Consider the following 20,669-nt stretch of genomic DNA (forward strand, 5'->3'; position numbering starts at 1 on the left):
GCTGAAGCCCTGCTTTGTCTTGTCTGTTGCCAGTCACTGTCGTCTAGGTAACGCTTTACCTCCTCAGGACCAAAGGCAAGAAGTCACCTTTGACAATAACGCCCTGGAGCATAAGGACAGTTTCTTGAAAAGGCTCTGGGCCCCCCAAGTCTCAAGACTTGGAAGCATGGGCGAAGAAGCTGGCACTTGGTGAGGCTGTCACCGCCCTCGGGCCGCCCTTGACCGCGGTTCTCCTCCCGCCTGTTCCGGGCATCTCTGTGCCTCCTGTTCTGATTCTGGAGTCTTGTTCACTAGCTATCAGATTTCCTCTCAAAGGTCAAGGCCGAGTTCAAGGTACAGCTGGGTGGGAGGCAGGCTTGATGTTTCAGGGAGAACTCGGGGGTTGGTAGCTGGAGACAGATTGCTTCGCTAATGGGTTGATGGTTAACGTTCGTACTTGGACCTGGAGCAGGTCTGAACCTCACCTTCCTGGGGAAGGTCGTCTCTGCCCAGCAGAGCGTCTGGTGGGGGACCTGCGTGTGGGCTGTGGGAGACTCTCCAAGAGGCCTGAGGTGCTGATGACAGGCTGGGCCTGGCTCCCGCTGGTGGCCCCACTTGGTATGTTGACTTGAGTGGTGAGGGAGTGCGGGGGTGCCTGGGGGAGGACACCGCCAGGAGCAGTGAGGGTGGCCTGGAAACTGGCCGGGAGGTGGAGAATCACTTGATTTCCCCACATAGGTGCCCGGAAGCTTCCTGAGGCCAAGGTCAGCCTCTTGGGCCTGCCCTTCAGCGGTCCTCTTTAGGAGTCTGGCCTCCTGCAAGGGCAGTCAGGCTGGGTCTTCCAGGGTCTCAAGCAGCCACATGGAGGCTCCCCTGGACTCTTTATCTCAAGGGCTTCTAGACTTTGGAGAGTGGGAGCTGTTTTCCCCTAAGCCTGGGCTGATGGCCCAGTACCCAGGGTATATGTTTATTGGTTGAATCACTTCTGAGTAGGTGCAGGATGGTGGGTGTCTGGGGCTGCAACTGACTCAGCTTAAAACAGCTCCTCCTCCAGCCTGCAGTGGGCTGCATGCCCACTCGGTTATTTTGGTTGGTGTTACAGAGCCACAGAGTTATCTGGCGGGGGCACAGTCCTCTGCCCTGCCCAGCCCCCAGTGATAGCTCTCCTATAAAAGGGCTGAGCTGCTCCACTCCCCTCACTGGGGGTGTGAGGAGCAGGGGGGACCATGGACTTCGTCAGCATCCAGCAGTTGGTAAGGATGTGGGGCAGAGGGGCGGAGGTCGGGCAATGGTGTGTGCGCCCCAGACCATCTCAGCAGAATGAGGAGGTCGGGCAGCTTTTTGTGACCTGAGGAGCAGGTTTTAGGAACAGAAACTTGCAGCTCTTTTCTGGTCTGTTGGCCCAGCTCTCACATGAGGTGGTGAGGGTAGGAAACAAGAGGGAAGCAGTGAGAAAGATGTTGGATGATGGGAGATGAGAAAATCCCTGAGCTCAGTGGGTTTTGCCCTGGACTATGATGCCAAAAGAGGAACAGGAAGTGGCAAGTTGCCCTGGAAGACATGAGCGCCTGGGGTGCTAGTTTGGCTCTGCTGTGATGACGTTTGTTGCTCTGGAAGTGGTCTGGAGGGGCTGGCTGCCCTGGCTGGAACGGGGAGATGGGCGCTTGAGTTCCCTGGGCAGTGAAAGAAACAGGGACAGCAGCAGCACTTCGGGATGTCTGTTGTGGGGAGGCAGGGCTCAGGGTCGTGAGGCCCAGGATGTCGCATCACCCAGCAAGCCCCATTGAGGGCCAGGGGCCCCCAGGCCCCAGCCCAGGACAGCCTCTGCTGGGAGGTGGGTTGCAGGGCCCAAGAAGTGTTAGGTTGCCTGAGTTTGCCTTAGAAGGGAATGCCTGGTAGCCCTAGGCTGTGCCATTCTGTCACTCCAACATTTCCTCTCCCCGCAACGTGCTCATTCCTCAGCGCTCCCCTGAACTGCTGGGGGTGGGGGCCAGGGAAGGAGGAAAAGGATGGATCGCTGTGTGGTGGGGTCTGCCCTAAACACAAGTCCCAGTAACTCATCTCCAGTGCACAGCTTCGAGAGGTAAGCACCAGCATCACCCCATTTTATTATGAAGAATCATAGCTTCATGAAGAGCCAAGATTTGAACCCAGGAATGCAGAATTTTACCCAGAGGCCTCTCCTCTGTCGCTCTGAGCTTGGGGTCAGGTGGCAGGGTGGCGTGATCTGGTAGGAATGTAAGGATCAGCACCCACGAGGGAAGCCGACGCGTCCTCTGCCCTGAGCTCACCTGGACGCGACCCAGCAGTACAAATAGATGTGGCGTCAGGCCCTCCGGAGGGCTCCTGCTGACAGGACTGAGTGGGCCCCAACAGCCGCCCTCCTGGGCCTCGGGGGACGCTGCAGGTGGTGAGAGCCAGCCCAAGCATGGGAGCGGCTAGTGCTCGGGCTGCCTGAGAGCTTTGAGAGGGGTCAGGCCAGCTCTCAGATCCAGCCCCAGCCCCAGCACACTAATCTGTGTATGTCAGCTCCTGGCAGGATCCCCGGTTCTGCACAGCTATGTGTTCTAAGGGAAACTCCTCATTTTTCCAATCCTTTATCCTCGTCCTGTTCCTATAGGTAACTGGTGAGAGAGTTGAAAGGAAAGGATTGGGATGTGGACACGGAGTTCTGGATCCTGGAGGCGGGCCTCGAAACTGGAGGCTGGGGCCCCAGGAGGCCGAGGCCCAGGAGAGGCAGAAACTGGAGGAGAAGAGGAAGAGAGTGAGTGATGGTGTGGAGGGGAGCTGGGTGGCTGAGCAGGGTGTTGGGTGTGTGGGGGCTGCCAGGAGCCAGGGTTTAGGGTCCAAGAGCCTGAGCACTGCGCTTCTGATGAGAGTGAGAGCTGCCCCCTCCCTGGGCTCCTGTCGCCGCCGCTGTGGCTGATGGCTGGCGGCATCCTGTTTCTGCCCACTTTCTGCCCCAGCTTGAAAGATTTAACAGTTCCAGAACTAACTTGGAGAACCTGGCTGACTTGGAGAACTTGGTTCAAAGACGGAGAGAGAAGCGACTGAAACGCAGAGTCCCCCCTAGGGCACCCGAGCCTGAGGTCAAGGTGAGCGGGAAGGCGGGGTGGGCGGGGGTGGACACACCAGGGCTAGGGTTCATCCCGGTGGGAGGCCTGGGGAGGAGCGACACCTGGGCAACGGGACACAGCTGCTGCCCAGAGCCCCCCCCCCCCCGTGCTCGTTTGCTGTGGCTGCTGCTGGAACAAGTACCAGGCTGGGGGCTTAAAAAACAGCTGTTTTCCAGTCTTCCAGAAATTTCTCGTCTCCGAGGCTGGAAGTCCGAGATTGAGGAGCGGGCAGGGCTGGTTTCTTCTGAGGCTCTTGGGGGGATCTGCCCACTGTCTCTCAGCTCCCAAGGTCGTGACACCTTTGGTGTTGCTTGGCTTGTGGATGTGTCTGTCTCTGCCTCTGCGTTCACGTGGCCGCCACCTCGTGTGTGTGCCTGCATCCAAATGTCCCCTTTCCATCAGGACACCAGTTTTGTTGGACTGGGGCCCACCTCACTCCAGGATGACCTCATCTTAACCAATTACAGCTGCCATGACCCTATTTCTAAATAAGGTCACGTTCAGAGGTCCTGCGGTTAGGACTTAAACATATGAACTAGGGGAGGACGCCGTCACCCTGTAACACCCGTCCCATGCCTATTCAGGCACGATCTTCTGGGGGTGGGACTTGTTCCAGCCAACAGCGCGCAGGTCCTCAGCCAGCTTCTTGGAGCCACCCAGCTGGACTGGTGGGGCTGTGCTGCCCGAGGCCTACGGTGGGGGGACTGAGTCAGTCTTGTCCTTCAACTTAACCAGCCGCAGCCCCAGGCCCAGCTGGAGCCTGTGGACCTGGAGGTGTTCCTAAAGGCAGCTGCTGAGAACCAGGAGGCCCTGATTGACAAGTACCTGACAGACGGAGGGGACCCCAACGCTCATGACAAGGTAGCACAAGCGGGGTGCAGGCGTGCAGTCTCCGGCAGGTTCTAGTCCCGACCTAGGAAACCGCAGGGCTTTTCTGTTTTATGGGGCACGAGTCCTGTGTTGCCTCAGGAGGCGGGGCCCCTCACACAATGGGGAGGCGGGCAACTCTGTTCAGGGAGCCCAGTGCCAGGCACAGGGCTGGGAGTGGGACCCCCAGGGGTGGCCGAGCTCCCCGCACCTGACCTTCCGTCTCCACCCACCCCAGCTCCACCGCACGGCCTTGCACTGGGCCTGTCTGAAGGGTCACAGCCAGCTAGTGAACAAGCTATTGGAGGCAGGTGCCACCGTGGATGCTCAGGACTTGGTGAGACCCAGGGAAGACCCATCCCCACAGCAGACACCCTGCCTGGCATCCCCACACGTCAGAATTGCTGTGGTGGTTTTGTCTTGCAGCTGGACAGGACCCCCGTGTTCTGGGCCTGCCGCAGAGGGCACCTGGACATCCTCAAACACCTGCTTAACCGGGGCGCCCGGGTCAACACCCGGGACAAGGTGAGGGGCACACACCCAGGGGCGGTCTGGGAGGGACAGCGGGTGAGCACTGCCTGGGAGCCGACTGATGCTCTTCCCAGGGAGACACGTAGCCCTGGGGGGTTGGGGTGCGGCTTTGCCAGCCTGGAGCGACACTCTCTCCCCTCTTAGATCTGGAGCACCCCCCTGCATGTGGCCGTGCGCATGGGGCACTGTGACTGCCTGGAGCATCTCATCGCCTGTGGAGCCCAGGTGGATGCGCAAGACAAGGTAGGCATCTGGTCTTCCCAGTTTGGCAGCCCCACTGGGGACAGGGACGGAGGGTGCCTGAGCTCAGCAATGGCACCCACTGACCTGACCCTACCCGGGTCAGGGTGTGAGGATAACACCCCCTTTCTCAACAGGAAGGGGACACAGCTCTGCACGAGGCCGTGCGGCACGGCCACTACAAGGCCATGAAGGTGCTGCTGCTCTACGGAGCCAAGCTGGGCGTGCAGAACGGGGTGAGTGCGGGCAGGCAGAGGCCCAGCGGGCGGTGGAGCTCCCGGGAGGAGAGCCAGGACTGACTCTGGGTCCTTGTCCCCAGGCTTCACTGACCCCAGTGCAGCTGGCACGGGACTGGCAGCGGGGCATCCAGGAAGCACTCCAGGCCCATGTTGGGCACCCCCGTACCCGCTGCTGATGACAGCAGCCCTGTGGGGTCACTCGCAGCCACCATTCCACCCCCATCACCTCCCACCCCAAGTTGCTCACACATCTCACCCACGTGGTCCTCCCTCAGCCCCAGGGCTGTCTCCTTGCCTCCAGGCAGCCCTGTCAGAGCCGGGGGCAGCGCTGAGCCCGGCAGGTAGAAATGCAGGCCTCCCTGGCTTTGAGTCCAGGGCTGAGCCGTTCCCCGCCAGGGCACAGCGGGCAGGGCTGAGCAGAGGACCCGGGTGAGCAGGAAACAAAGTGGGTCCAGATGAGGGGCAGCAGAGGAGGTGGGGGCCCAGGATGGAGCAGGAAGGGAGCAAGCTTCGCGTTCCCCAGGTTGGTCCTCGACCTCCTCAGTGGCCACTGATCCTCAGTCCAATAGGCGACTAGGCCTCTGCCCTCAAGGGCCCGCCACTCACCAGTGGTGACTCAGCGCATGGCCAGCAGCTGCCGTCCAGGCCAGAGGCCCCTGGGCGCGGTTTTTCCCGGGGACTCCGTTCCTATCAGCAGCAACCCTGGTAGCATCTGGAGTGGCTCCAGCTACGTCAGCCTGGGGGCTCTGGAGTTGGGTCTGGCCGTCCGGACAGGGCTGCTCAACAGGTTTGAGCCCCTCTGCAGCAGAAGGCCAGCCCCACCTGGTTGCCTCAGAAGCCCCAAGGCCGATGAGCTGGCGCTAACATTTATTTCAGGGAAATCTCGTGCCCATGTCTGAGGCTTCGGCCCGGCCGGCCTGCCGCTCTCTAGTTGGCCAGCTGGCGGCTCTCCTTGTAGGGCTGAAGTGCCCGGGTGCTGGGGGTTGCTTGTGGCCCACTCAGCTTCTGGGGCGGTGGCCCGTAACCCTTCCCTGCCCCGGGTACTGACCAGGCCCTGGTCCCAGAGCTGGCGCTGGCCCCAGGCCGGCAGCTGCACCTGCGCTGCTCCATACCCCTCAGGGGAAGACAGAGGAGCCGTGAGCTCACCTGCTCCTTCCCCTCCTCTGCCCACTGGTGGGGGGGCGGAGGACCCGGGAGGACCTGCCTCCACACGTGCTCCTAAAGCTTCCTGCGCTCCTAAAGCTTCCTGCCTCTAACCGTCCTTTCCATGTCCCGCTGCACTGGTGCAGACCTTACGACTGGCTGGGCTGGGTCCCTAAATGCTAGCAAGTGACTCAGAGAACTCTGCCCTAATCCGAGAACCACAGGTGGAGGGATGGGCTCCAAGACAAAGGTGAGCCTCCCTCCGTGAGGTACCTGGGTTGATGTCCACATTGCAGCAGCATTTTCAGTCTAACTGGTGGCTGTCTCAGGCCAAGGACAAGGCAATTTTTACTCTGTGAAAAAGCTGACAAGAGCTCCAAACGGGGGCCGCACGCCTTCCCCTTACACGGGCAGCTCTGCCCTGTAGGGACAAAGCCCCGTTCACCCAGATGCAGGGTCGCAGGGTCACAGGAGAAATAGGTGTTCAAGTCCCTGGAGAAGACAACTCCCCATCTAGCAAATGGGGACACAAGTGACAGACAAAACTACTTTTTTATATGCATCAGTATTTTTTGTTCATTAAAACGTGTTGATTATCCATCACAGCCTTGGTGGTCTGTTCTGGGCTGGGAGGGGCCAGTTCCTTAGGCCTCATCCTCCTCAGCAGCGAAACTCAAGCCTGATAGCCGAAGCTCAAGCCTGATAGCCGGGCCAGCCTGACAGCAAGAGAGGCCCCAAGGGCAGAGCAGGAGGTGGGGCACTTGGCTCTTGTGCTCCCGGCCCCTCTGCTCACACTGATGGACAAGTGCAAAGATCAGTGCTTCTCAGCCTTGGCTGCCGACTGTCCAGACGGATTAAATCAGAATCCCTAGGATGCAGGTAGCAGCAGCATCATGCAGATGATATGCCTTACTGTGTAGAAAACCCTAAGTAATCTACAAAAAACAAAAATACCTAGAATAAGGGAGTTCAGCAAGATCTCAGGATTCAAGACAAATATCCAAAAACCTATTTCTAAATATTAGCAATGACTTAACACTAAAACACACAGTACCATTTATAATTGTTACAAAAAACAACCCACTTAGGTGTAACTAACAAAACATGTAAGAATTTGTATGCTGGATACTTCAAAATGCTGATGAATGAAAGGAATAAATGGAAACATACACAAAGACTGACAGAAGCAACAAAAATGTCAGTTCCACCCAAACTGATACACAGGTTTAATCCAATTCCTTCCAAAATCCCAGCAAGATTTTTTTTGTAGATGTAAACAAGATTATTGTAAAACTTAAAAGCCAAAACAACTTTAGGAAAGAACAAATTCCACCCGATTTCAGAACTTATTAAACAGCTACAGCAATCAAAACAGTGTGGTGCCGGTGGGGGGACAGACCCATCAGTCAACAGAACAGAACAGACAACCCAGAAACAGACACAGCAAATATGCCCAAAGACGTGAAAGTCATTCAACGGAGGAAAGATATACTTTACAACAAATGGTGCTGGAGGAACTGGACACCAATAGGCAAAAACACCCCCAAAACACAACACCTTAACTCAATAATGGATCAGAGTTAAATGCAAATTAAAAACTATAAAAATTTTAGAAAAACAAAAAACCTTCACAATTAAGGACTAGATAAAGAATTCTTAGACGTGACACCAAAAGCATAATCCATTAAAAAAAAAAACCGGTAAGTTGGGCTCCATCAAAATTTAAAACTTTTGCTCTGTAAGAAACCCTGTTAAGATGAATAAGCTAGATTGGGAGATAATACGTGCAAACCAAAAACCCAATAAAGTTAGTATTTAGAATGCATATACTATATATAGACAATATAGTCATTATATATAGAACATATGAAGAACTCTCAAATCTCAGCAATAAAAAAACGAAACAATCTAATTAGAAAACGGGCTAAGGCCATTCCACAAAGTGAAAGAAGCACGTGAAAAAATATACATTAGCCACCATGGACATGCAAATAAAACCCACAATGAGATAGCACTATCTCCCTACCAGGCTAAAATAAAAACCAGTGACAATACCAAATCCGAGAGGATTTGGAAAAGCACTCACTCATCGCTGGTGGGAATGTAAAATCGTACAGCCACTCTGAAAGTTTGGCGGTTTCCTTCCTTTTTAATGGAGGTACTGGCGATTGAACCCAGAACCTCGTGTGTGCTAGGCACGTGCTCTCCCTCTGCGCTATACCCTGCGCACCAGAAGCTTCTTTTAAAACCTAAATATGCAATGACCATACAACTTGGTAGTTGCACTCCTGGACATTTAGCACAGAGAAAAAGAAAGCCAATGTTTGCACAAGAACCTGTAATGAATGTTCATAGCAGCTTTATTTGGGAATAGCCAAAAACTGGAAACCACCCAGATGTCCTTAAACGAGACAGTGAGTATACAATGGAATACCACACAGCAGTTAAAAAGGGAATGAGCGACTGACACATGCAACAGCCTAGATGAGTCTCCAGAACATTATGCTGAGTGAAAAAAGCCAGTCCCATTGGTTACATACTGTAGGATTCCATTTACATAACATTCTGGAAATGACAAAATTATAGAGATGATGAACAGATTAGTGGTTGCCAGGGATTAAGGATAGTGGCCGGAGGGGGTGGGTGTGGTTCTAACAGGGTGGTGGGAGGGAGATAACGTGTGGTGAGGGAACAGTTCTGCATCTAGACTGCAGTGGTGGTTACACAAATCTACAGGTGGTAAGATGCTACAGAACTACACACCACATGGTGGCAGTGTCTGAGTTCTGGTTTTGGTACTGTATGGTAAGTAAGATGTAACCGTTGAGGAAAACTGGTGAAGAGTACATGGGTCCTCTATCTTTGCAACTTCCTACAACTCTAATTATTTCAAAATAAAGTTAGTTGGGACGGGGGGTAGGGAGGGTGGCAGGAATAGCTCTAAATGCAACTTGCTATCCTGGACTGGATCCTGCAACAGAAAAGGGGTATTACTGGAAAAAAAAAAAACGGTAAAAATTCAAGACAGCCTGTAATTTAGTTAATGGTTTGTACCAACATTAATTTTTTAGTTTTAGTAAGTGTAACGAAGTTATGGAAGATATGAACATTTCAGGGAAGCTGGTGTGAATAACATATGGAAATCGTCTGTGTATCTAAAATTATTTCAAAGCATAAAACCCTGACGCCCAGACTGATTAAATCAGGACCCCTTTGGGTTGGGGGGGCAGGTATCAGTATTTTTAATTTGCCATGTGATTTCAACGTGCAGCCAAGGTTAAGAACCACTGTTCTGGAGAGAGATCATTTTAAAGTATCTGTTTCCCACCTGGGTTTGCTCTTGGAGAGAATTCCTTGAGAACAATTTCTAAACGAGCACGCCATTGCTTTTTGGCCCACCTTCCCACTGATCCTGGATAAGGACCCAAATTCCTCTGAGAAAAGTCCCTCTCTATCCTAGATCCCTGTGATGCCCCGGTTCCTAGGCAGCTGCAGCACCGTGGAAGGTGAATTTAGGTGAACCAGAAGACAAGACAAATGCCTTCCTGTTCCCACTTCTCTTAAACCCCAGAGCTAGAAAAGCAAGAAAGCAAAGAGCCTGAAATGTTTCAGAGAACTCTGATTTCATGTTCTTTTCTCTAAACAAGGTGATGGGGATCTACCTGGTCCACAACCAGCCCCCGCCTCCCTCGCTGCTGTCCAGGCACCTTACACCACACAGCACCCCCCTGGGCCTCACAGGAAGGTACAAAACAGGTCAAAAGGTGGTTACCCTCCCTGGAATCTGACAACAAAAATGGATTAGGTGCAACTTTCTCCCACGTGTGACCTCTTCTTGAAACACAGAAAATGACAATACTGTCAGTGGTGACAAAGCAAGGCAGGCGCGGGAGTGGCAGCGCGCTCCCCAGTCCTGCCGGGGCCAGCACGCTCACTCAGGGCCAGGGAAGGGGTCGGGAAAGCCACCTCCACAGGAGGGAGCGGGACTGCTAGGACAGACCAGCTTGTCAGTTTGGCACAAGGGACAGGCTGGGTGTGAGCTCTGAAGCACGGCATTGTGTGGGAAGCCAAAAAGGTCACCAGTGAGTGGCGAAGGCCATGGATGTGAACCCCCAGCCCAAACTGGTGCTCTTGGTTTGATCAAAAAGTGCTGCCTGCAGCAGGTTGGCAACTTAGAAGCAGAGAGAGTACAGGTCACCGCCACACAGAGGTGGTAATCGTGGACTCACATTGTGGCTTGGCCGGAAGAGGTATAAACACACTGCACTGTCACAGGGAGGCTGGGCCCTGGGGACTGGAGATGACGCTGTTCCTTTCATTCCCGTCGGAAGCAGACTCGGGGCTGGGCCCTGGCTGACCCCCATCTCCCGAAGGGGGGCAGGACCTGCTGAAGGCTCCTGGCACTGACGTCTGGTTCTGAGGACAGCCAGGACCGCACCTACGAGGGCCACCTAAAACGTGGCCTGCAGTGGTGGGGACAGGCTGGCAGGAAGCCGCTCCAGTTCCCCACGTGCTTGTCCGTTCCCCAGGCCTGGGGCGGCCTGGCAAGCGTTAAACTCCTGGGTTCCGCCCTGGGCTCTCCTCCGCTGGGAGGCCGGGTCTGCTGTGGTTGGACCCTAGAGGAGAGAGAAGAGGAGGGTCAGCAGCCAGGCCAGTAAAGGGACAGGTCCTAGGAGACCAGTGTGCAAAGCTTCTTTAGGACAGAAAGGAGCAGGTGAGGCAGAGGAGCCCCTGGCCTGCGCGAGAGGCATCAGGCAGAGCAGGGATGTGCACTTAGGAAAACGGCCGGCCTCATGGGAGAAAACCACCGTGAGGACAGAGGCCGTCACTGAGGGGAGGGGAGGCAGGGCTTCTGCCCATGGGAGGCCGAGGCCACAGTGCTGGGCTGGAGGCACCTGCCCTGGACAACATGGCCTGCGCTGGAAGGAAGCTTTCGTTTCCAAGGCTGAGCAGGCATCTCATGGTCTCTCCTGCCTTTCAGAAAAAATGAGATGAACGTAGCAACAAGGGACAGGAAGCACCCACTCACCCCCCATAGAGCAGTGCCTCCCATCTGGGGAGACAGGTCTGCAGTGCCCCCCCAGCAGCTAACGGGCTGGGGAAGGACAGCAAGGAGACAGTGAAGGGGAGATATTTACCTTGGGTGTGTTCTTAAAACAAAAATGCTCATTACTCCACAGTCAATTATCAACTGCAGTTTCCAAATGTGCCAAAGAGGGAAAGGTCTACTGGGAAGGCTAGAGAGAGAGCAGAGGGGGAGAGAGAGGGAGTTGGGGAGAGAGAGAAAGGAGACGAGCTGTGGAGCTGAACCGGCAGAGCCGCTCGCTCGCTCCGTCAGGCAGGGGAGCTTCGCTAGGGCCTGGCCGCCGCCTTCTGCCACTTGGAGCGGAGGGGACTGGGACGCTTGGCATCCAGAATGGACTCACTCTGGGAATGACCGACATGGAGGTTTTCTGAGTTCGAAATGGCGGGCTGGGGCTCAGAAAGCTGCGTCTGTAAATGGCCGGTAGTTCTCAGCGCTGGCAGGTCTTGGTGACAATGACTCAACTCCATTGTCACATCCCAAAGGCAGCCATGTGCAACCCAGAGGCAAACAGGCACTTCCAATAAAACCTCACGAGAACAGGCAGTGGCCAGATTTGGCCCTGCTGCCCTGTGCTGACCCGGCTGTACGCAGGCAGCTAAAACTCAACGTTTCAGTAAAGGCACTTCTCTGCCGGGAACCTGGAGCCAAAGTCACCCAGAGAGTAGTCTGATCTGCACTGTCTTCAGCAACGCCCCAGTGACACATTCACGTGTGGTAGCACTAAGCTGCCCGGGGCAGCGAAGCGCCAGGTGAACAGGGATCAACTGCAAAACCCCGCGGGCCACGCCAGGAGCAGGAAGACGCCCGCCCGAAGCCGAGGGCAGGTGACACTTAGGGGAAAATGACCGGCGTGATGACAGAACAGGGGCTGTAGTCCATTACCAAGAGGAAATGAGCCACGAGCCGCTGAGGCCAAGAGAGGATGAAAAACCCCCTGGGTGTGAGATAAGAGATGAAACGAAGGGAAAATTGTAATTCTTGGATTTAAGTTTGCACCTTGAATACAACACGTGCAGTCTGAGTAGCAGATGGAGCCAGAAAAGGCTGACGTGAAAATGCAAACCAAAAGGCTCACAGTATTTTGTTGTTGTTTGTTTTGGGGCGGGAGGTACAGTATTTTTGAAAAATAAAAATATCCTGGCTTCTGAGGGCCGAGTCTGCCGTGATGGTGTGACCCTCTGCACCAGGGGCGCCTCACAACATAAAAGCACGTCTTGCTGGATGAACACCCGAGTGGGTTCAGCCCTGAAGGACGAATGACGGGCCCCTTCAATCAGAAGTGACTGCAAGTGCGCCCGGACCCAGGCCTCCAGCAGCACGACCCCCACGGCCTCTCCCCAGCATAGCGATGGAGCCACCCACACGGCCCCTGAAGTAGCACCTTTCCATTCTTACTGAAACATAGGTCCAGTAAGCAGAGCTGTACCTGTGAGGCACCAAGGCCCAGAGGCCAAGGGCACGCACAGCCCCTCCAGGAACACCACATCCTGAAGGACCTCAGACCCCAACCTAGGAGCTCAGATGAATAGAAAGTGCCTTCCTGAATCACAAGGACAGGGAAGTTCACTGACGTCTCACCTCTCCTACCCAGAACCCACTCTTCACAGGCCTCTTTTCATTTTCCCTCTTTACACTGTGAGGGTGGGGTTTTCTGTCCCACTTTGCAAAGTTCATTTCTTCCTGCTCCCGGTGGAACCCAGGATGGGAGGGCCAGGCTTCACACACCAGCGTGAGATGACAAAATGCCTCAGCAGGTGCCCCTCTGGGTTTTCGGGATGGTGTCCGCTGGCCACCCACCTTCCGAGCCCGGCCAACTGGTGACCTAGACAAATCTTCATTTTCCAGGTGACCTAACCTTAACCTTAAACGACCAACAGAGTGTCTGAACTTGACCTTACACCCATTTAGCAACTACAGCTTGGGTTTGCATTGGGCAGGTCTACTTACAAGTAGTTTTTAAAAAACAGTAAACGCTACAGCGTTACATAGGATGTGGAACCGCAGATACAGAAGACTGACTACGTTACACGCACATTTTCGACTGCGTAGAGGGCTGGTGCCCCTCGCTGTGCTGTCCAGGCTCAACCGTGTTCTTTAATTAAGTCAGCCTACCCAACAGGCCCTTGAGAGAAAATGCGAACTTATATGCTCTACTCAAAATGCCAGCTGGTCCGAGCTATTAAAAACAACGAGAAGGGAGAGAGAAAAGGATGGGGAGATGAAGGGAGAAAGAACGAATGGAGGGCGAGGTGAGGAAGCAGGAGCAGGTCTGTGTGTGCAGCCAGGAGGGTGAAGGGCCCACTTGCCCTGGGGTCGATGCCACGAGATGTGGCTGCGTGGGGCTCACCTGCGGTGGTGGCTGTCTTGTCACCGAGGAGCCTGGTCTGGCTGCCTGGGATGGCCTGAAGGTCCGCATTCTCAGGGGACGGCGGCAGGGTCTGGGCTCGGGTAGCCAGGAGTGCGTTGAGGTACTGCAGCCGCGTGACCTGAGGACAGGGATTGTCACCGAGCAGGCACAACCTGTGCAGCCAGATGGGGAAGGTGAGGGAGAGGTCACACCACTCCCTCCTGCTCTGGAGCACCTGAACTATGTGGAGAGTCAAGGGAAAAGGAAGAACCTGAAACTAGCCGAGAAGAGCATCCAGCAGAGCGTTGTTAAGATCGCCAAAGAAACCAGGTGCCTAGGCCCGGAGACATGCCCAGACCACCAGCAGACAGAGGGGCCTCGGGGAGCCAAGGCCATCCGCCCTTCAGAGCTAGTACAAGTTCTTGCTCTGGGAAATCTCAGATGGACTCAATCAGAATTTACTCTTCATCCATACAAATCTCTGACCAGCTGGTTCAGCCCTTGGGGACACAAAAGCTAGGTAGAAGCCAGCACCAACAAGCAGCCCAGATGGTCACCTTGATGAACTGCAGGTCAGAGAGGGCCCTCACGGTGTAGTCAGGACAATACGCAGACAAGCGGGTGCCATCGGCGGGCTCAGGCGGCGGGTCGTAGCGGATGGACTGGAGCGAGGACACCGGGGACTGGTGGACTACAGGAAGTACAGTCAGTGATGCAGCAGGGCAGCCCCCTGCCCTGGGGGATGACTGCACAGCCTCTAAGACCCACCCCACAAATCACTTTGGAGAGGGAATACGGCCAAGAACTTTGAAAAGGATGGCAAACACACCTCCTGGAAAGATTTTGCAGGGATGGAAAGAGCCACAAAGATGAGCCTGGGAGACACTGCCCTACCCTCCACACAGCCCAGGGACGAGCGGGGCCAGAACACAGGGCACCGGAGAGCCCTGGTGACAACCAGAGGGGCCATCAGGCTCTGTCCCGCCTGCCAGGAGGGCTGCAGCTTACCGGAGGACGGCGCCGTCAGGGCAGACACTCCATAGTAGGTAAAGGCCCCGTTCTCAAACTTCAGGCCCTCTTTCCCAATCTCTACCTCCACCCTGCCCTGGGAGGAAAGAGAGACAGGGAGAGAAACATGCAGACACTACCTTTCCTGCCAGGAAAGAGCACAGGGGAGAGCACCGACCCCAGTGTCCAGGGAGCATGCATCTGGATGGTCTTCCCTCTTCTCAGACCCTCCCTCCTTCCTAAGCAAGCAAGGAGGCTCCAGGCTGGGCTCCCAGTTACCTGCAGGATGAGGATGAAGTAATCCACTGGCTGGCTGCGCTGGTACAGGTAATGGTGCACAGCCAGGCGGTTGTTCTCATCAAACCTCACTTCCTGGTTGACGCTGGGATGCTTCAGCAGGTGCAGCAGGACCTTCTCGGAGATCCGCAGTGGGCTGAATACATCCACCTCTGCCCCATGGTGGAAGGAAGCGACAGGGGACAGTGTCCACCAGGCCCAGTGCGGCCTGCGTAAGTAACCACACCACCTCCTGCTGTCCACCTGGGCTCCCCCAGCTGGCCTGGGACCCAAGCCACCTCCCCAACAAGAGAGAGGTGGGCAGGCTCCCCTACCCACCCAGCCCAGCCCCGGCTCTCAGCCATCGGGTAGAGGGGAGCTGCCCTCTGGGGACCCGAGATGCAGACAGGGCCGCAGAGAGAAGCACAGAAATTCTCCCGGACACTCTCCTGCTTACTGGGAAGGAGGGGGTCTCCTGACCCACTGGACGCTGAGCAAGAGAGCAGGGACAAGGCCCACCCTCCCCCTCACCTCGGGAAAGGAAGCGCTGGGTGGCCAAGAGCAGCTGAGGCGAGATTTTCACTTTATATTCATTGTCAGACACCTTGAACAAGGAGAATTCCTCCTTTGCCCTGAGAGGAGCACTCAGAGAAGCAGGCTTCTTCTTCACCATGGTGTCTCCTGGGACAGAGAAGAAAGCCTGCGTAGGGACCAGCAGCCCTCCAACCAATACAACCGAACCAAGCGCCTACTCCCTCCCCGCCAGGCCACGGGCTCCTGGAGGAGAGCCTCAGAACCGCAGGGCCAGGCCTTGGCGCTGCTGCTGGGATGGCACTGGCTGCCACACCGACCACGCAGCGATCCAGTCCCTGGCTCAGAGGGGCAGCGGTCTGCGTTCCAGCGACGTCCTGAGAAGCACTGGAAAGCCTGCTCCTCTCCTTGGAGTTGGGAGAAGATAATGCCCATAACAGCAAAGCAGCTTATGTAAAACATCAGGCCCCTCATCGGAAAGCCCGTGTCTGAGAATTACCAGTGCCAAACAGCCCCTAACCTGTGGACCCTGCGCCTACAGCAGCCTGAGGAGCCAAACCAAAGATGCCGCATTTCGGGAACAGACACATGGGCAAAGAGATTCACTTGGAAGCTCGCAGGAGTGGGCAGCCCAGTGTCCCGGGGCCCATGTGAGGCTCGGTCGTCAAGCATGGGACCTCAGCCGTCATCCTGAAGGGTAGGCATGTCTAAGACAGAATCATGGGCCCTCAGTCATCTGCTTGGGGAAGAACTTCTCAGCAGTAAAGAATGGGGTTCTTTGAGAAAACACGTGTATAATGCACAAATGAACATGAGAACGCAAAAGGACCAAGGACAAGAAAGGCTGGGTGAGGCCCGTTAAGGGCAGAGTCCCAGGCAAGCAACGGAACTGCCAAGCCACTGATGGACGGGCCACTGTGGTTCAGCGTCCAGGTGAGAGCCCTCCCTCCTGCACAGGGCAACAGTGGTGCACACAGGGGTAAGGAGAACAGGGCCTGGGTATGTAACAGCTCCAATCGGAGATCCAGCCCCGCTTCTGACAACACGGAGACCCTCCGTCCTCTGATACACACGTCTCAGTAAGCGTGAAAGACCAGCCGAGCTGGAAAACTGCTGGGGCCAGGACTCACGGTAGTCTTCAGACTCGTCCAGGATCTCAGACTTGATGATCTCCTCGATGACGTCCTCCAGGGTGACCAGGCCCAGCACCTCGTAGAAGGGGTCACCTTCGCCCTCGTTGTTCACCTTCTGCACGATGGCCAGGTGGGACTTCCCTGCGGGGAGGGCATGCTCATGTTACAGCTTGCTGGGGGGCCTCCTGTTTTTCCTAGTCCCATCTGACGAGCCCACCAGGACAGGAGCTCATGTCTGTGTTCCTACAACACATCAGGCACCAGGCGAGACTCTTCCCAGGTTCTTACTTGAGACTCTCAGCGTGCCCTTGAGGATTAAATCTCAGACACCATGTTCACCTGCCCAAGGCCCCCGAGGCAGCGGCAGAGTTGGACTCAGCCCCAGGTCTATAACTACACGCTGCACACGTGGTTTAAACAGGGACATGTGCAGACTGGAACAGACGCTGTGTGCAGCCTCCGGACTGCAGGCACAGGGGCCTCAACGCCAGAATCTCCGGCTCCCCTGGGACTGTCCGAATGGAGGGCCGAGAGGGGCCGCCCCTCCTGACTTTCCAATGGAAGCTTTCCCAGTTCTGAAAGCTGCCCTGTATTTCCAGAAGCCAAGGTCCATGGAAGTCATCAGGGGATGAAGACAACGGGGACAGGCCAGTGAGAGCTCAGATTGTGTGGGAGGAAGAGGAGCCACCTGCAAGCTCCTCTCCCCCTTCTGTGTCCTCAGGTTGGCTGACTGCTTAATGGGGAAATGTAAGCTTGAAAAAAGTCCTGTCTCAAAGCTGGGAAATGTTAGGGAAACTTCAAGAATTGACTCTGCTTCAGGAGAGGTAAAGAACTGGGAAGTTAGAGCCAAGTGGACATACCTCCCTAAATTGGGGGCCTGCCAGGAAAAGGGGGTTTCGCTGTCTATAGCACTGTCAGTTCCAGAACGACAGCCTTTAAGTGATATTTCAAAGGGTCATTAGAAGCTGCAGGGCCATCACCTTCTCTAAAAGAGCCCTTAAGAGGGGGAGGGTAGAGTGTATGCCTAGCATGCATAAGGTCCTGGGTTCAATCCCCAGCACTTACATTAAAAATAAATAAGTAAAAACCTAATTGCCTCCCCCGCGAAAAAAAAAGAGGGGACCCTCAGAGGCCTCACTGCCCTCCACAGGGATGGGATCCTTCCCTAGGGGCTTCCCTAAACCCCGCTTCCTTTTCTAGAGGGAGGGCGCTGCCATTCGAGTCCCCTCAGCGATTCCCCGGCCGTTACCTCGCTTGAATTCCTCCAGGACGGCGTCCAGTTTGGTGTCATTGAAGACGAAGTGGAGTGGGTGGTTGTAGAAGCGAGTGATGGTGCTGAGCGGTGTGCAGTCTTCGGGGTCCACGAAGGCCAAGTCCTTGAGGTAGAGCATGTCCACGATGTTGGAGCGCTCCTCTTCGTACACGGGGATGCGCGTGTGCCCGCTCTGCATGATGCTGGCCAGGACGCCAAAGTCCAGCACGGTGCTGGCGTCCAGCATGAAGCAGTCCTCGAGGGGCGTGAGCACATCCTCCACGGTCCGGCTCGGCAGCACGCCCTTGCTGAGATCGCTGTAGGGGTCGCCGCCACCGCGCGCCAGCTCCAGCACGCGCTCACGCAGCCGCCCGGGCCGCGCCGCCAGCTCCAGTAATTGACCCACCGGCAGCGCCACGGGCAGGGTGAGCAGCACCGCCAGGCGGCTGAGGAGCAGCGCGCGCGGCGCCAGTGCCAACGTCCAACGCCCGCTCACGGCGGCCGGCACCACCTCGCCCACCAGGAACACGAGCCCCGCGCTGCCCAGCACGGCGGGCACCGCGCGCTGCCCCGCCGCGCGGTACAGAAGCACCGCCAGAGCCGCCTGCGCCAGGCTAGCCAGCAGCAGCAGAGCGCCCAGGGCGCAGCCGGCCCAGCGTCGCGCGGGCTCCAGGCGCCGCGCCGCCGCACGCTCCGCCTCCGAGCCGCTCTCACGCAGCACCTGCACCTCGGCCGGCGCCAGCGCCAGCGCGCTCAGCTGCAGGCCCCGTGCCAGCGCCGCCAGCGCCAGCAGCCCTGCAGCCCCCAGGCCCAGCGCCCAGGGCGGCGCCGCCTCCTCGGCCGCCGCGCCGCCCGGCTCCACGCGCACAGCCAGCAGCGCCGAGTGCGGGAGCACGGCCTCGGCGCGCAGGCGCAGCAGCGTGCGCCACTCGCCCGTCGGGGCCGAAGCCTCCCCGGCAGCCCCGCCGCCCGGCTCCCCGCGCACCGCAAGCGGAGCCGACTGCGGGCGCCCGGCCTCGGCGCGCAGGCGCAGCAGCGCGCGCCACTCGCCCGTGGGGGCCGCTGCCTCGTCGGGCGCTGCGGCCGGCCCGCCCTCGGGGCAGCCCGCCCCCTCAGGGGCCACCCAGGACCAGGAGCTGTTGGCGAAGCCCAAGCCAAAGAGGCGCAAGCGGAAGGTGGCCTCTGGCGCGGCCCGCACCTCCCCTTCGCGCACCCACCCAGCGTCCGCGACTCCGTCCTCCTCCAGACAGACGCCCAGCACTCGCGGGTCCGGCGCTACCTCCCCGGCGGCAGTGCCCAGGCAGAGCGCAGAGAGCAACCAGCCTAGCCGACCCACCGCCGCCGCCGCCATCGCCTGCTGCCCCCTCTCGGCTCCCGCGCAGCCTACCCCTCCGCCTCCCCCAGGCCAATCGTCGCTAGCCCTGGCGCCTCTTCCGCCAATAGGCGGCGGGCGAGGGCGGGCCCCAGGGTCGGACTAGGCTGCGCCGGGGCGTAAACAAGCACGGCGAGATCCCGGGGCGGGCCGGGGGCTCGGCCGCGGCTCCCCGGGCCTGGGCTGGCCGGCGCCCAGAGGACTCGGAGAGGCGAGATGGCCCCGGCCTGCGGGCGTCTGGTTCCTACAGGCCGTACCGACGCACCCGGAGGCCGGGCCCGTGGTCTGGGAAGTCCCTTGCTCGAGACTTGGGCCGCAGAGCGAAGCGGCGCTCCTGAAATTGCAGGCAGACTTCAGCGAATGGGAGATGGGCCGTTTTCTGAGGAAGGGCCCGGTGAACCACCGACCTGAAGGGCGAAGGGAGCTGAAAGAACCGGCGACTGGGAGTCGGAGGCTCAGGTTTATTGATATTTCTTGATCGCGCCCGACTCTGCTGTAGGTCTCGGACGGGACACAGCCCTGCCTTAAAGGAACTTGCATGGAGAACGACGGTAAATTCGTAAACACACGAGATCATTACCTCATTGGATCCTCGCAGCTACTTCTTGTTATTAATATATTTTACCGGAGAAAGTGAAATAGGACTTGGCACGGATGTTGGGGTCCATCGCGACCAGCCTGATACCCTGTTCGCCATCCCAACCACAGTAGGAGACGGCAGCTCTGTCAGGAATTACTGTTATCTGGTCACTCCACTTCTAGCAGATCATCCTCGGGAAAATAATACCTAAAGACCAACAAGAACTATTCAAGAGGATGCTCCCTGGACTATTTTTAATGGAAGACTGGTCCATGACAGTATGGAATGTTCTTCAACTCATTACAATATGATCTTTACCTGGTTGGAAGGAAATAGGCAAACTGCTAACAAGACTTCTCTATAGGTGTCCAGATGAAGGGTTTGTTTTTTGTTTTTTGGTTCTTTTGAATTTTCTTTACATTTTTATGTACATTCTTTACATTTTGGTTCTTTTGAATTTTCTTTACATTCTTCCAAGTTTCCTAAGTAGGCTTTGATAAGATTGTCCATATATATGTCATTTAAAATGGTCTTTACAAGGATTCTGTAGGAACACATTTGCTGTCATGAAAGCAACATAAAGAAGTTTAGGCACTGTGGTCACAATTAAAGAAAATTCATTTGTGTGGAAGATGATGTGCAAAAATTAATAAACCCGTGGTCAGTGACCTACAGAAATACTGTGCAAAAAACTCCAGAATAAGCCTCCAACAGAAGCAGTAATGACCACTGAGCCTTTTCACCGGACTGGCCTGCCTCTTTTGGAAAAAAAAACAAACACTTGGTTCACACTTCTGTCTCCAAGTCCAGATAAAATGCTGACACGGAGGTAGAATGGAGGAGAGGCTTGAAATGAGTCATGCACCTGAAGGGTTAATAGCAAAGAACAGTTCCAGAGACATGGTGGGGAAAATGCACCCCCACCTGTGCATCTAGACAGGGCTCTGACCTTTGACAAGTTACTTTTTC

The 20,669-nt window shown here is 56.3% G+C and overlaps 2 protein-coding genes across 4 annotated transcripts; one reads left to right on the forward strand and one right to left on the reverse strand.

Moving 5' to 3' along the window:
• Nucleotides 1–186: 186 nt before the first annotated feature.
• ANKRD23 (ankyrin repeat domain 23) lies at nt 187–6,715 on the forward strand. Of its 2 annotated transcripts, XM_010984447.3 has the most exons (9): nt 187–1,232; nt 2,600–2,743; nt 2,946–3,074; nt 3,831–3,956; nt 4,201–4,299; nt 4,389–4,487; nt 4,638–4,736; nt 4,871–4,969; nt 5,053–6,715. In XM_010984447.3, the coding sequence occupies exons 1-9, from the start codon at nt 1,206–1,208 to the stop codon at nt 5,146–5,148; spliced, it is 918 nt and encodes a 305-aa protein (XP_010982749.3). In that variant the 5' UTR covers nt 187–1,205; the 3' UTR covers nt 5,149–6,715. The 2 variants fall into 2 exon arrangements, with proteins under 2 accessions (XP_010982749.3, XP_010982758.3); XM_010984456.3 differs by lacking the exon at nt 4,201–4,299 and having other exon boundaries at nt 195–1,232.
• A 1,742-nt stretch (nt 6,716–8,457) lies between these two features.
• On the reverse strand, nt 8,458–19,125 carry CNNM3 (cyclin and CBS domain divalent metal cation transport mediator 3). Of its 2 annotated transcripts, XM_064481894.1 has the most exons (9): nt 17,746–19,125; nt 16,494–16,637; nt 15,364–15,513; nt 14,836–15,005; nt 14,557–14,653; nt 14,106–14,239; nt 13,549–13,687; nt 11,254–11,352; nt 8,458–10,731 (listed from the first exon to the last, which is right to left on the reverse strand). In XM_064481894.1, exons 1-8 carry the CDS (start codon nt 19,097–19,099, stop codon nt 11,303–11,305), a joined length of 2,238 nt encoding a protein of 745 aa, XP_064337964.1. In that variant the 5' UTR covers nt 19,100–19,125; the 3' UTR covers nt 8,458–10,731; nt 11,254–11,302. The 2 variants fall into 2 exon arrangements, with proteins under 2 accessions (XP_064337964.1, XP_064337962.1); XM_064481892.1 differs by lacking the exon at nt 11,254–11,352.
• Between the last annotated feature and the right edge of the window lie 1,544 nt (nt 19,126–20,669).

The sequence above is a fragment of the Camelus dromedarius genome, chromosome 33 (genome assembly GCF_036321535.1).
Source record: "Camelus dromedarius isolate mCamDro1 chromosome 33, mCamDro1.pat, whole genome shotgun sequence".
Classification (NCBI taxonomy): Eukaryota; Metazoa; Chordata; class Mammalia; order Artiodactyla; family Camelidae; genus Camelus; species Camelus dromedarius.